At 45.3% G+C, this 14,719-nt stretch overlaps 1 protein-coding gene across 1 annotated transcript in view; it reads right to left on the bottom strand.

Annotated features, from left to right (window-relative positions):
• LOC139383354 (cysteine-rich motor neuron 1 protein-like) overlaps nt 1-14,719 on the bottom strand; it is a 171,874-nt gene continuing 157,155 nt past the window's right edge. Inside the window, exons 15-17 of the mRNA XM_071127861.1 lie at nt 12,525-12,647; nt 4,233-4,423; nt 1-3,854 (exon numbers count right to left, since the gene is read on the bottom strand). Of these exons, the coding sequence (XP_070983962.1) occupies nt 3,669-3,854; nt 4,233-4,423; nt 12,525-12,647 (500 nt within the window). The 3' untranslated portion in view covers nt 1-3,668. The remainder of the gene's footprint in view (nt 3,855-4,232; nt 4,424-12,524; nt 12,648-14,719) is intronic.

Consider the following 14,719-nt stretch of genomic DNA (forward strand, 5'->3'; position numbering starts at 1 on the left):
GCTGTTTTCAAATGATTTATTGTGCTGCAAAGAAACAAAAAATATTAATACAAGAACTTGCAAAAGATAATCTGCTGTGCTACGGGAAATTCAGTCAAATATTCATCTATCCTCTTAATAAATCTTGTTTTTGCAATATCATCATTATCAATATCAACATATTTTTTATTTTTACAAAAGCATGAAACACCAGTAATATTCAGACTCTAAAGGGGATTGGCAGTTGTGTAAATAAAATGGTTAACAGGAAAGAATGGGGACAGAGAGATATTTCCCTCTCAATAGGCTATCTTTATTGGAACAGAGGAAAATGCTCATCAGGGTGTCAGGCTTTTGTGCTCCTTGGACAAGGCAGATGTAGCCTGATCAGATGAATTTGTGTTGTCTAGCTATCCAACTCCTATGTTCTTTGTCACATTGTGTTACAGTAAACTGCGTGACAATGACCATAGGAGTTGGCAAGACAGCACAAACAGATCTGGGATTCGGCTAAATCAGGTCCATGTGATAAAAAACCCTGAAAAGATGTGAAAGCTTGTGATCCTCCAACTTCTCCACCTACCTAAAGTACAACCTTATTTACATGCTCTTCGAGAGACTGACACAACACTAAAATAGTTTCACAATTTCAGCTGCATCATCGCTTAAGGCCTATTATGTTCATGTTCAATTATCTTGCTCATTAATAAATTATTTAGGTAATTTAACACAATAAATTAAATCTAATTTGTTTCCCTCTCTCTTTCTTTTCCAACAATGTTTTTATTTTTTATTTTGGCAAGTGATACTCAAGTATTTACAACAATACTTGGAGGATGCACTGAAAGATACAACGATTTCACCCTGTAAGACCCATTGTGAAGATGCATTCCTGTACCACATCCTGCAACATAGAGTCAAGTCACATATGAACCCAGCCAGTCAATGTGATGCGAGTATAATAGAACTTATGGTCCTTAATCAAATCAATTATTATGATCCATCACTTCACCGATTGGAAATTATGTGGATTGTGTATTTAAGTGAGGTTTGCCTGTGGTTTGTGTCCAGATGATAGACAGACCTGTAAATAATGGCTGGAGAATCAAACCAATCAACTTTCATTGAAAAAACATTTACATACAGTACATGTCGTTTATATAGTAGATTTGAGTATGTTTTTCCTATGTCTGGAGAATACATATAGGTTAGGAGAAAACAGAGCAAGCTTCAGCTGCAATTCATGTTTTGAAAGGTAAATATTTACCCCTCTTGTTCTTGCCAGAAATCCCCACCTATAAACAGAAATGCAGTGCCTGCATACAATGACCGTGAGAGTTCTAAGTTAATTTAGGTTTTGTAGATCAAATATTCAGAAACAACTGGAACCTAACTGTAACACTGGGTCTGACAGGGCTCAGAAAAAAACTAAGGGTATCTCTTTCAATGAAAGGTATGTTTAAAAAAATTAACAAAAAAAGGTTATTTTCAATATAAAAGTGCCAAGATGTATGATTCTACTTACATTTTTGTCAGACAGACTAAGATACACCGAAGACAAACTATAAAAGTCAACTACTTCCTTCCTCCATCCCACCCTCTCTCCCAGAGCCTATGTCCACCCACTTTTCAATAGTTTGACTTCAGAAAGGACAAATGAAAGAGAAGAATAACAGATTGAGAGAGCCTGGTACTGCTCAGCTCAGAACTCACTTGTCTATATATGGTTGGCATTTTGGACATGGCTTCATTCAGGGAAACTGATTGACTCAAATAGATAGGGAACTCACAGACCAATCAAACAAAGCCCTCATAGACAATTCTTTTTTTTCTTAAAAAAATGACATCAAATAAATGAGGGAAAAACAGATTGAATAAGATGTTTGTGTTTTTTCTGTCCTGTCTCTGTCACTCCTCTTTTCAAAAAATCAATGCAAATGTTTGTTCTCATCATGTTTTCTATTATTAGATCAAATCTATTTCTCAATCATAAATACATTCAATAGGAAATTAATTGAGAAATGTACATGTGAAGAAAAAATCATGTGTGCATGCATGTGTGGGTTGACACGTACATATATGAATAAACAACATACACATAGACACATACATACTGTATATAGTCACACAATATTTCATGTATTTTTCATCTTCAGCAGTAATATGTACATACGTGTTCCAACTGTATAATGTTTTGCAATGAATAAATGAAGACAAAGGTGCTTGGGTAATATCGAGAAGAGGAGACTGTTAGTCTTACAGCCAGTAAGACAAAAGGAGAAAAACATCAGAGCTACTTTAATATAGCTCGTCCTCAGAGAACCGCGAGAGAAAACACATTTGAACATATTCTTTGATTCTATGTTTTCTTGTATCCTCAGTGTTTCCTAAAGGAGCTAAATAGTCTCCCTATGTGTGTGCAACTCCATGTAAAACAGGACGTACAGAAACAAAGCAGAAAAGCTTGTAAAGCATATGCTCAAATCCTAAATCCTCAAGAACTACACGACCCACTGGGCACACACTGGTTGAATCAACGTTGCTGCCACGTCATTTCAATGACATTACATTGAACCAACGTGGAATAGACATATGTGCCCAGTGGGTAGCTTCATCCTGCCTTTATCAACCCAAACACATTTATTCTTTATCCAAATAAAAGACACCATTGTTTGGAGTGTGTGAAAGTCAGCGTCAGCCTGCCCTTTGTTGGTAAATACATTTAGCCAAAAGATTATGGAGAATTGAAAGTGACCAGGAAAATAACACTTATACATGTTGAGCAGAATATCAAAGGAAAATAAATGGAGTGAATGAAGCTTCTTCTTCCTTTCCACCTTCTATCCAACAGGTGACGTTCCACAGAGGGAAAACAAGACAACAAACCAATGTCAACGTTTTCAAAGAAGGTGAGGAAAGAGGAAGGCAAGAAGAGAGCAATAGTCCAGCTTGAACAGACCTGAGAGAGGTGCTCAGCTGAGGTCTGTCTGTGACGGGGTCAACGGTATCTGAACTCTTTCTTTCTCTCATTCTCTCTCTTTCGGCTCAGTGCCACATAGAGTCTGGCAGTCGTCAGTCCGTCCTGCCACGGCTCAGATCAGACTGGCCACAGTGTTCCTCTAGCATCTCTCTTACAGGGTGTGTTTTGATACGACATACAGTCAGCAGAGCTTTGGTTCTAAAAGTTCAGTGTTCAACAGCTTCAATTATTCTGTTTATCTCTTCAAAGGCCTTTTTCAAGGAAGCAGGAATGCAGGAAAATACCATACTTTGAAAAATACCCACTTTTTCCTAATCGCAAAGATGTATATCTAACTTTAAACAAACACACACACACATTCACAAAGACCCACATACAGAAGCACGCCTCCATCACACACACCAAACACACGTGTAACACTAACTGGCAAAAAGAAGTTGAATAATAATCTAGGAAAAGTCTAGATTCTGGTTCTTCCATTGTGTTAGCTGTAGTTTAAAATCATCATCATTATATTTTGTTTGATTCGTTATTCATCCTAGTTATTTTGTCATTGATAGGTTTGGTATCATTTTTCCATCCGTCTGTGTTAAGTAATAGTTGTTGTGACGGTACTGTAGGTAATGCGCTCTCTCTCTCTCTCTCATTTTGGCTGCTTGCTGACTGCTGAGTACTGGACACGAGGCCAGGCCAGGCCAGTCTCTCTGTCTCACTGAGTCTGGTAGAAGTTGTCAGCCTGCAGGTTGTTGAGGTTGTTTTGTTTCTGCATGCTGTAGTAACCGCTGTACCTGGAGTCAGGGTCGGCGATCCGGAGCATGCGCTGCGAACTGTCCACCTGCACCTTGGTGCCTTTCTGGCAATCCACATATACCAGCTGGTTGTTGAGGCAGGTGGGCTACAGAGGACACACACACACATACAGTTAGTTACTTCCACAGATCACACTCTAGTTAGGCTCAGAGCTTTAGATTTTATTGATATATTTATACTATATTATATTTCTCAATAAGGCTCGTTTCAGGCTGTATACATACAGTAAAGGCAGAATTTACTGCTCATCATTACTACAAAGCTAGGCAATGTAATCATTCTATGTATTATTACTAAATTATTTCAAGATTCAAATGTATAGACATTGATCAAGTATGCATCTCCATAAGCTGCTGATGTGATAATCTCTGGCATTTTAGACCATCAACTATATTACAACAACAACAAAGCAGTACAGAAACCAACAAGGCATACTGTAAATGTGGGTAATGGCACCCCCTACCTTAGTTGGGGTGCGATAGCAGAGAACGGGGATCCACTGCTTCTTCTGGTTAATGAAGAGAAGAGCTGTGATGGTGAACAGCATCATGATGATGGGCAGTGCCACCCATGCCACAGAGTGCAGTGTGGTGTCTTCTCTGGGAACTGGGGTCTTCCCATCCAGATATGGCATTTGGAGACTACCAAAGTTCCCTGTGACAGAGGCAGCACACAAACATTATGACACACCTAAAAGTCTGTATCACGAGATGTTTATATATTATTCATTAACTGGCAATTGGTTTCATGTAAGATTTGCCTTCATATGTAGCAGTTAAAATGAAACAGCAGACTCTGCTCCAAGATGGAGATGAAGAGTTACATATGTGCCTTCGGCAAGTATTCAGACGCCTAGACTTTTTCCACATTGTGCTACGCTGTAAGTCACAGCCTTAATATAAAAAGTCCTCTGCAATCTACACACAATACCCCATAATGATAAAGCGAAAACGTTTGTAGAATTGTTTGCAAATATATTAAAAGTAAAAAACAGAAATACCTTATTTACAAAAGTATTCATGTACTTTGCTATGAGACTCGAAATTGAGCTCAGCTGCATCCTGTTTCCAAATCAAAGCAAACTTTATTTGTCACATGCTCTGAATACAACAAGTGCAGACTTTACCCTGAAATGCTTACTTACAAGCCCTTAACCAACAGTGCAGTTCAAGAAAATATTTACCAAGTAGACTAAAATAAAAAGTAACAATAAAAAAGTAACACAATAAGAAAAACAATACTGAGGTTATATACAGGGGGCACCGGTACCGAGTCAGTGTGCGGGGGTACAGGTTAGTTGAGGTAATTTGTACATGTAGGTGGGGGGTGAAGTGAATATGCATTGATAATAAACAGCGAGTAGCAGCAGTGTACAAAAGGGAGGGGGGGTCAATGTAAATTGTCCGGTGGCAATTTAATGAATTATTCAGCAGTCTTATGGTTTGGGGGTAGAAGCTATTGAGGAGCCTCTTGCCGTGAGGTAGCAGAGAAAACAGTCTATAACTTGGGTGACTGGAGTCTCTGACTTGTATGGGCTTTCCTCTGACACTGCCTATTATATAGGTCCTGGATGGCAGTGATGTACTGGGCCGTTCGCACTACCCTCTGTAGCGCCTTATGTCAGATGCTGAGCAGTTGCCATACCAGGAGGTGATGCAACCAGTCAAGATGCTCTCGATGGTGCAGGTGTAGAACTTTTTGAGGATCTGGGGACCCATGCCAAATCTTTTCAGTCTCCTGAGGGGGAAAAGGTTTTGTCGTGCACTCTTCACAACTGTCTTGGTATGTTTGGACCATGCTAGTTCGTTGGTGATGTGGACACCAAGGAACTTGAAACTCTCGACCCGGTCTACTACAGCCCCGTTGATGTTAATGAGGGCCTGTTCAGCCACCTTTTCCTGTAGTCCACGATCAGCTTCTTAGTCTTTCTCACATTGAGTGAGAGGTTATTGTCCTGGCACCACAGTGCCAGTTCTCTGGCCTCCTCCCTATAGGCATCCTTTCATCATTGTTGGTGATCAGGACTAACACTGTTGTGTTGTCAGCAAACTTAATGATGGTGTTGGAGTCGTGTTTGGCCACGTAGTCGTGGGTGAACAGGGAGTACAGGAGGGGACTAACCACACACCCCTGAGGGGCTCCATTGTTAAGGATCAGTGTGGCAGACGTGGTGTTGCCTACTCCTACCACCTTGGGTGGCCTGTCAGGAAATCCAGGATCCAGTTGCAGAGGGAGGTGTTAAGTCCCAGAGTCCTTAGCTTAGTGATGAGCTTCGTGGTGTTGACACTATGGTGTTGAACGCTGAGCTGTAGTCAATGAACAGCATTCTCACATAGGTGTTTCTTTTGTCTATGTGAGAAAGGGCAGTGTGGAGTGCGATTGAGATTGCATCATCTTTGGATCTGTTAGAGCGGTATGCGGATTGGAGTGGGTCTAGGGTGTCCGGGAGGATGTTGAAAAAATAAGTTACACAAAATGCAAAAAAACTAATAAAACAATTGGTTGGGAGAATGTAGAACATCATCCATGTTCTTCGGCGCCATCTTTAATACATTGATCATCCTTGAGATGTTTCTACAACTTGGTTTGAGTCCACCTGTGGTAAATTAAATTGATTGGACATGATTTGGAAAGGCACCTGTCTATATAAGTTCCCATAGTTGACAGTGCATGTCAGAGCAAAAACCAAGCCATGAGGTCGAAGGAATTGTCGCGCTCCGAGACAGGGTTGTGTTGAGGCACAGATCTGGGGAAGGGTACCAAAACATTTCTGCATTTGTGCCTGTTTGTTTCCCTGAGTTTTCCCCACATTCCCAGCATAAGGCGCTCGTTGATTCAGGCGCAGCTGGGAATTCTATCGACGGAGCATTAGCCGTTAGGTTAGGGATCCCCATTTTTCCTATAGTTAGACCCTTCCCGGTACACGGCCGGGAAGGGACCTTTAGGGTCCGGGCTAATCAAGGAGGCCACCATCTCCTTGGCCATGGTTATGCAGGGTAATCATAAGGAGAGAATCAGTCTCTTTCTCATTGACTCTCCTGCGTTTCCTGTGGTACTAGGCCTTCCTTGGCTCTTCATAACCCCACTATTTCCTGGCAACAGACGGCTCTCACGGGGTTGTTGCGAGAGTGCCCAGGGAGGTGTGTAGGGGTTTCCGTTGGTGTTACCACGGTGGAAAGTCCAGACCAGGTCTCCACCGTGCACATCACCCCAGAATATGCCGTTTTGGCTCTTGCCTTCTGTAAAAAGAATTACCACCTCATCGAAGGGGGGATTGTGCAATAAATCTCCTGGCAGACGCTGCGCTTCCCAGGAGTCACGTGTATCCCCTGTCGCAAGCAGAGACGGTGGCTATGGATACATATGTCTCTGAATCCCTGCATCAGGGGTACATTCAGCCCTCTACTTCACCCGCCTCCTCGAGTTTCTTTTTTGTGAAGAAGAAAGATGGATGTTTACGCCTGTGCATTGACTATAGAGGTCTTAATCAAATCACGGTGAGGTACAGTTACCCTCTACCTCTTATCGCCATGGCGATTGAATCAATGCATGGGGCGCGCTTCTTCACGAAACTGGATCTCAGGAGTGCGTATAACCTGGTGTGTATCTGGGAGGGAGACGAGTGGAAGACAGCATTCAGTACCACCACAGGGCATTATGAGCACCTCGTCATGCCGTACGGGTTGATGAATGCTCCATCAGTTTTCCAATCCTTTATAGACAATATTTTCAGGGACCTGCACGAGTGGTGTATATCGATGACATTCAGATTCACTTCGCTACACATGCCGAGCATGTGTCCTTGGTGCGCAAGGTACTTGGATGACTGTTGGAGCATGACCTGAACGTCAAGGCTGAGAAATGCCTGTTCTTTCAGCAGGCCGTCTCCTTCCTAGGGTATCGCATTTCCACATCAGGGGTGGAGATGGAGAGTGACCGCATTGCAGCCGTGCGTAATTGGCTGACTCCCACCACGGTAAAGGAGGTGCAGTGATTTTTAGGGTTTGCCAATTACTACTGGAGATTTATCTGGAGTTTTGGCCAGGTTGCTGCGCCCATTACCTCACTGCTGAAGGTTGCGGTGGTCGGCTGAGGCAGACAGGGCTTTTGGGCAACTAAGAGCTCTGTTTACTTCGGCTCCAGTGCTGGCCCATCCGGATCCCTCTTTGGCATTCATAGTGGAGGTGGATGCGTCTGAGGCTGGGATAGGAGCCATGCTCTCATAGCGCTCAGGCATGCCCCCGAAACTCCGCCCCTGTGCTTTCTTCTCGAAGAAGCTCAGCCCAGCGGAGCGTAACTATGATGTGGGGGACCGGGAGTTGTTGGCTGTGGTTAAAGCTTTGAAAGAGTGGAGACATTGGCTTGAGGGGGCTAAACACACTTTTCTCATCTGGACTGACCACCGCAACCTGGAGTACATCCGGGCAGCAAGGAGACTGAATCCTCGTCAGGCAAGGTGGGCCATGTTATTTACCCATTTTGTGTTTACCCTATCCTACAGACCAGGTTCCCAGAATAAGAAGGCAGACACACTGTCCCGGCTGTATGACACAGAGGAGCGGCCCATGGCCTCCTGCCTGGTAGCGCCGGTTGTGTGGGATCTGGATGCGGACATTGAGCAGGCGTTGCATACAGAGCCCGCTCCCCTCCAGTGTCCTGTTGAGCGTATCTGCTGTCCATGACCAGTTGGGCCCACACATGCTGTCCATCTCCTGGGCCCACACGTCTCCCTCCTCCGGTCATCCGGGGATCGGTCGGACGGTGCGCTGTCTGACTGGGAAGTACTGGTGGCCCACTTTGGCTAAGGAAGTCAGGGTTTATGTCCCCTCCTGCTCGGTGTGTGCCCAGTGTAAGGCTCCGAGACACCTGCCCAGAGGTAAGTTACATCCCTTACCAGTTCCACAATGACCTTGGTCACATTTGGCAGTGGATTTACTAACGGATCTTCCTCCCTCACAGGGAAATACCAAGATCCTGGTCGTTGTGGATGGTTTTCCTGTCGTCCTGTCGTCTCCTCCCTCTGCCTGGTCTCCCTACGGCCCTACAGACTGTGGAGGCCCTGTTTACACATGTCTTCCGGCACTACGGGGTGCCAGAGGATATAGTGTTGGTTTGTTGTCCCCAGTTCATGTCGAGAGTTTGGAAGGCGTTTATGGAACGTCTGGGGGTCTCGATTAACCTTACCTCAGTTTTTCACCCCGAGAGTAATGGGCAGGTAGAGAGAGTCAACCAGGATGTGGGCAGGTCTCTGCGGTCCTATTGCCAGGACCGGCCAGGGGAATGGGCAGCGTTTGTGCCCTGGGCCGAGATGACACAGAACTCGCTTCGTCACTCCTACACTAACCTGTCCCCCTTTCAGTACGTATTGGGGTACCAGCCGGTTCTGGCACCGTGGCATCAGGGTCAGACCGAGACTCCTGCAGTGGATGACTGATTTAGGCGCGGAGGAAACATGGGAGGCCGCCCGTGTCCATCTCCAGAGAGGCGTGCGTCGCCAGAAAGCCAGTGCGGACCGTCACCGCAGTCTGGCTCTCGACCCGTAACCTGCCCCTCCGCTTGCCCTGCCGGAAGCTGGGTCCGTGGATTGTGGGGCCATTTAAAGTCCTGAGGGTGAACGAGGTCCCTCCATCCCCTTTGGACATTTAGGGGGCCCCGGTGTACATTGTTCGTTCCATCCTGGATTTGAGGCGTCGGGTGGGGGGCCTTCAGTACCTCGTGGAGTGGGAGGGGTACGGACCGGAGGAGAGGTGCTGGGTTCCGGTTGCAGATGTTTTGGATCCTGAACTGCTGCGGGAGTTTCACCGTCGCCGGCTGGATCGCCCTGCACCTCGTCCTCCGGGTCATCCTCGAGGCCAGTGTCGGCGAGCCGCTGGAGCCGCGCGTCAAGGGGGGGGGGGGGGGGGGGGGGGGGGTACAAGTCGGCTCCTCTCCTTGTTCGGACGGCGTTCGGCGATTGATGTCACCGGCTTTCTAGCCATCACCTCTCCATTTTTCATATGTCCATTTGTCTTGTCTTGTTTCCATAATCACCTGGTTTTCATTTCCCCAATCAAACTACTTGTATTTAACCCTCTGTTTCCCATCATGTTTGTGTGTAATTGTTTCATGTTATGTGGTGTTAGTTTACGCGCTTTACTTTTATGTTCCGTTTTTTGAGTGCGTATGATTTATGTAGTGCTCTCGTTTTTGGAACTATAATAAAAGGCTCTCCTGCACCTGACTTTGCCTCCAATACACCATTGACACTTACATTGTTACCCCAGGAAATCTTAAGTTTTATTACATACAGCCGGGAGGAACTATTGGATATAAGAGCAACGTCAAATTACCAACATTGCGACCAGGAATATGACTTTTCCGAAGCGGATCCTCTGGTTGGTCCACCACCCAGGACAATGGATCGGATCCCAACCGGCGACCCAAAACAACTGCGCCACAGAAGGGGCAGACGGAGTCAGGCTCCGTAGATGGGCACATTGTGCACTGCTCCCGAGTATACTACTCGCCAATGTCCAGTCTCTTGACAACAAGGTAGATGAAATCCGAGCAAGGGTTGCCTTCCAGAGAGACATCAGAGATTGTAACTTTCTTTGTTTCAAAGAAACATGGCTCACTCGGGATATGTTATCAGAGTCGGTACAGCCACCTGACAGAAACAAACATCTCTCTGGTAAGAAGAAGGGCAGGGGTGTATGCCTTATGATTAACAAGACGTGGTGTTGATCATAACAACATACCGGAACTCAAGTCCTTTTATTTACCTGACCTAGAATTCCTTACAATCAAATGCCGACCGTATTATCTACCAAGAGAATTCTCTTCGATTATCACAGTCGTGTATATCCCCCCCAAGCAGACACCCTAAAAACACTTCATTGGACTCTATGTAAACTGGAAAACACATATCCTGAGACTGCATTTATTGTAGCTGGGAATTTTAACACGGCTAATCTGAAAACAAGGCTCCCTAAATTCTACCAGCAATTATCCGAATTCACGACCCAGGCTGTCAAAACCCTGGATCATTGTTACTCTAACTTCCACGATTCCATTTTGTTGCTCCCAGCCAGAAACTAGACAGAAACTAAAACAGGAAACGCCCGTGCTCAGGTCTGTTCAACTCTGGTCTGGCCAATCGGATTCCATGCTTCAAGATTGCTTCGATCACGTGGATTGGAATATGTTCCGCATAGCGTCGGACAATAACATTGATGAATACGCTGATTCGGTGAGCGAGTTTATTAGCAAGTGCATCGTGATGTTGTACCCACAACGACTATAAAAACCTTCCCCAACCAGAAACCGTGGATTGATGGCAGCATTCGCGCAAAACTGAAAGCCCGTACCACTGCTTTTAATCAGGGCAAGGTGACCGGAAACATAACTGAATACAAACAGTGTAGCTATACCCTCCGCAAGGCAATCAAACAAGCTAAGCATCAGTATAGAGACAAAGTAGATTTGCAATTCAACAGCTCAGACACGAGAGGTATGTGGCAGGGTCTACAGTCATTCACGGGCTACAAAAAGAAAACCAGTCCTGTCGCGTACCACGATGTCTTGCTCCCAGACAAACTAAACAACTTCTTTGCTCGCTTTGAGGACAATACAGTGCCACCGACACGGCCTGCTACCAAAACCTGCGGGCTCTCCTTCACTGCAGCCAATGTGAGTAAAACATTTAAACGTGTTAACCCCCGCAAGGCTGCCGGCCCAGATGGCATCCCTAGCCACGTCCTCAGAGCATGCGCAGACCAGCTGGCTGGTGTGTTTACGGACATCCTCAATCCTTATCCCAGTCTGCTGTTCCCACATGCTTCAAGAGGGCCACCATTGTTCCTTTTCCCAAGAAAGCTAAGGTAACTCAGCGAAATGACTATCGCCCCGTAGCATTCACTTCCGTCATCATGAAGTGATTTGAGAGACTAGTCAAGGACCAAATCACCTCCACCCTACCTGACACCCTAGACCCACTCCAATTTGCTTACTGCCCCAATAGGCCCACAGACGACACAATCGCAATCCCACTGCACACTGCCCTAACCCATCTGGACAAGAGGAATACCTATGTAAGATTGCTGTTCATCGACTACAGCTCAGCATTTAACACCATAGTACCCTCCAAACTCAGGACCCCGGGTCTCGACCCTGCCCCATGCAACTGGGTCCTGGACTTCCTGACTGCCCCCCCCCCCGCCCCCACGCATTAAGACTGAAAGAAATTACACAAATTAACTTAACAAGGCACACCTGCTAATTGAAATGCATTCCAGGTGACTACCTCATGAAGCTGGTTGAGAGAATGCTAAGAGTGTGCAAAGCTGTTATCACGGCAAAGGGTGGCTACTTTGAAGAATCTCAAATATATTGTGATTTGTTTAACAATTGTTTTGGTTACTACGTTATTTCATAATTTTGATGTCTTCATGATTTTACAATGTAGAAAATTGAAAAATAAAGTAAAACCTTGGAATGAAACCAATTTTTGCTTTGTCATTATGGGTTATTGTGTGTAGATTGATGAGAAAAAAATACAATTTAATCCATTTTAGACTAAAGTTGTAAAGTAACAAAATGTGAAAAAAGTCAAGGGGTCTGAATACTTTACGAAGGCACAGTATGGACGACAGCAGAAACATTTAGCAGCTACAGCAGCACTGAGGAGACAGACAGTGTGTTTGTGTGTGTGTGAGTGCATGCTGTGTGGACACGTGTCTCTTTTTCAGACAAGGAAGTGTTTGATTTGAACTCTGACCTTTGAACTGGGGCATGATGTCGTTCTCACTGCGGGTGGGCCAGGCAGGCTGGTGCTGCTTCCTACCTCTGTGCTGGTCTGTCTTCTCAATGGGCATGTTGGTGGGGGCTGGTGCATACATCTCTGTAACATAACATGGAAACACATGGTTAGAGAGAGCGACAGATGAATTAGGAGTTATATTGAAATATGTGGTGAGTAGGGATTAACATGGGTGACCGGGAACACTCTTTACATTTACCCAAAAATATTTATGACAATTACAATGTCGCCACTAATGCAATTCCACAAAGTACAAAACAGATTAGCAAAAACTTTAATTGCAAAGCCTTTAGCCTAGTGTATTTACTTCACACACGCATAATTGATATTGCCGGACTGCACACACGACCTGAATGCAGTTAATAAACCCTATAGGAAACCCCTACAGCCTATAAAAGAACCTGTGCCTCTTTGAGCTGTCATTGTGACTCTTCAGACAGTCACACATTTGATAGGCCTATGCACAATTCACTACAAAGGCATTTCTCTCACAGACATAAAGGTTGTTAACAATTCAGAGAGCAATGAGAGAAAATTCTATTATGTTTTAGAGTTTAGGCTATTTTCCTATCCAGTCCCAATCCCACTGAAACCCCAAATCCTAAATTCTGTCTCGCATGAAAATTCCTTTCCTTCTGTAATCAATAGATTGCATTATCAAAGCACGTCTCTCACCTATGCATGTCAAAATACTGCTATATCATTTTCCTCATCGAGCAGACTGGGGATGGTTGTAACACGGGATAGTTATAACACTCAATATCTCCGATCAGGAACAGGCTAGTCCTCAACTGTCACGTGTACTCCCGCTCTCCCTCTCTGGCACTCGTTGTCGCCAGTTCTCATTATTACGCACACCTGTCACCAGCGTTACGCGCACCTGCGCCTCATGAGACATCACCTTCCTGATTACCTCCCCTATATCTGTCACTCCCTTTGGTTCCTTTCTCAGGCGTTATTGTTTCTGTTCCAGTGCTTCATGTCTGTACACTACTCATGTTTTTTGTTTTCTTCCATGTACATTTATTTATTAAATTCACTCCCTGTACTTGCTTCTGTTTATTAGCATACACATTACAGAATAACACCTCAGGTGATGCCGGGTCCATGGGCCGCTGCCGACGCAACTGGTTATGCCTCAGCTGGCTCGACCAGCTTCCATACCTCAGCTAATATGATAGGTTCACAAGCCGTGGTTGGCTCATCAGGCTTCCATTGCAAAAGCTGGCTCGTCAGGATCTCAAGCCTCGGTTGGCTCGTCAGGTTCTCAAGCCTCGGTTGGCTCGTCAGGTTCTCAAGCCTCGGTTAGCTCGTCAGGTTCTCAAGCCTCGGTTGGCTCGTCAGGTTCTCAAGTCTCGGTTGGCTCGTCAGGTTCTCAAACCTCGGTTGGCTTGTCAGGCTCCCGCACCTCAGCCGGCTCTACGGGCTCCCGAGCCTCAGCCGTTTCTACGGGTTCCCGCGCCTCAGTAGAGTTTGGCGTCCTGTGGCTGGAGCCACGCGTCAGGGAGGGGGTACTGTCACATCTACTCCCGCTCCCCCTCTCTGGCGCTTGTCGCCAGTTCTCATTATGCACACCTGTCACCATCGTTACGTGCACCTGCGCCTCATGAGACTCACCTGGACTCCATCACCCTCCTGATTACCTACCCTATATCTGTCACTCCCTTTGGTTCTGTCACGCCCTGACCATAGAGAGCCCTTGGTTCTCTATGGTGTAGTAGGTCAGGGCGTGACTAGGGGGTGGTCTAGCTCAACATTTCTATGTTGGTGTTTTGTATGGTTCCCAATTAGAGGCAGCTGGTAATCGTTGCCTCTAATTGGGGATCATATTTAGGTAGCCATTTCTCCCATCTGTGTTTGTGGGATATTGTTTTGTGTTTGTGCATGTGCACCACTACTTTCACGTTTCGTTATTGGTTTATTGTTTTTGTTTAAAGTTTCACCATAATAAAGATGTGGAACTTCAATCACGTTGCGCCTTGGTCCCGTCCTTATTACGAACGTGACAGGTTCTTTACTCAGTGTCACGCCCTGACCTTAGAGAGCTTTTTGTGTCTCTATTTTGGTTTGGTCAGGGTGTGATTTGGGTGGGCATTCTATGTTAATTTGTCTATGTTTTGAATTTATTTGTTTTGGCCCGGTATGGTTCTCAA

The sequence above is a fragment of the Oncorhynchus clarkii genome, chromosome 25 (genome assembly GCF_045791955.1).
Source record: "Oncorhynchus clarkii lewisi isolate Uvic-CL-2024 chromosome 25, UVic_Ocla_1.0, whole genome shotgun sequence".
In the NCBI taxonomy this organism is placed as follows: Eukaryota; Metazoa; Chordata; class Actinopteri; order Salmoniformes; family Salmonidae; genus Oncorhynchus; species Oncorhynchus clarkii.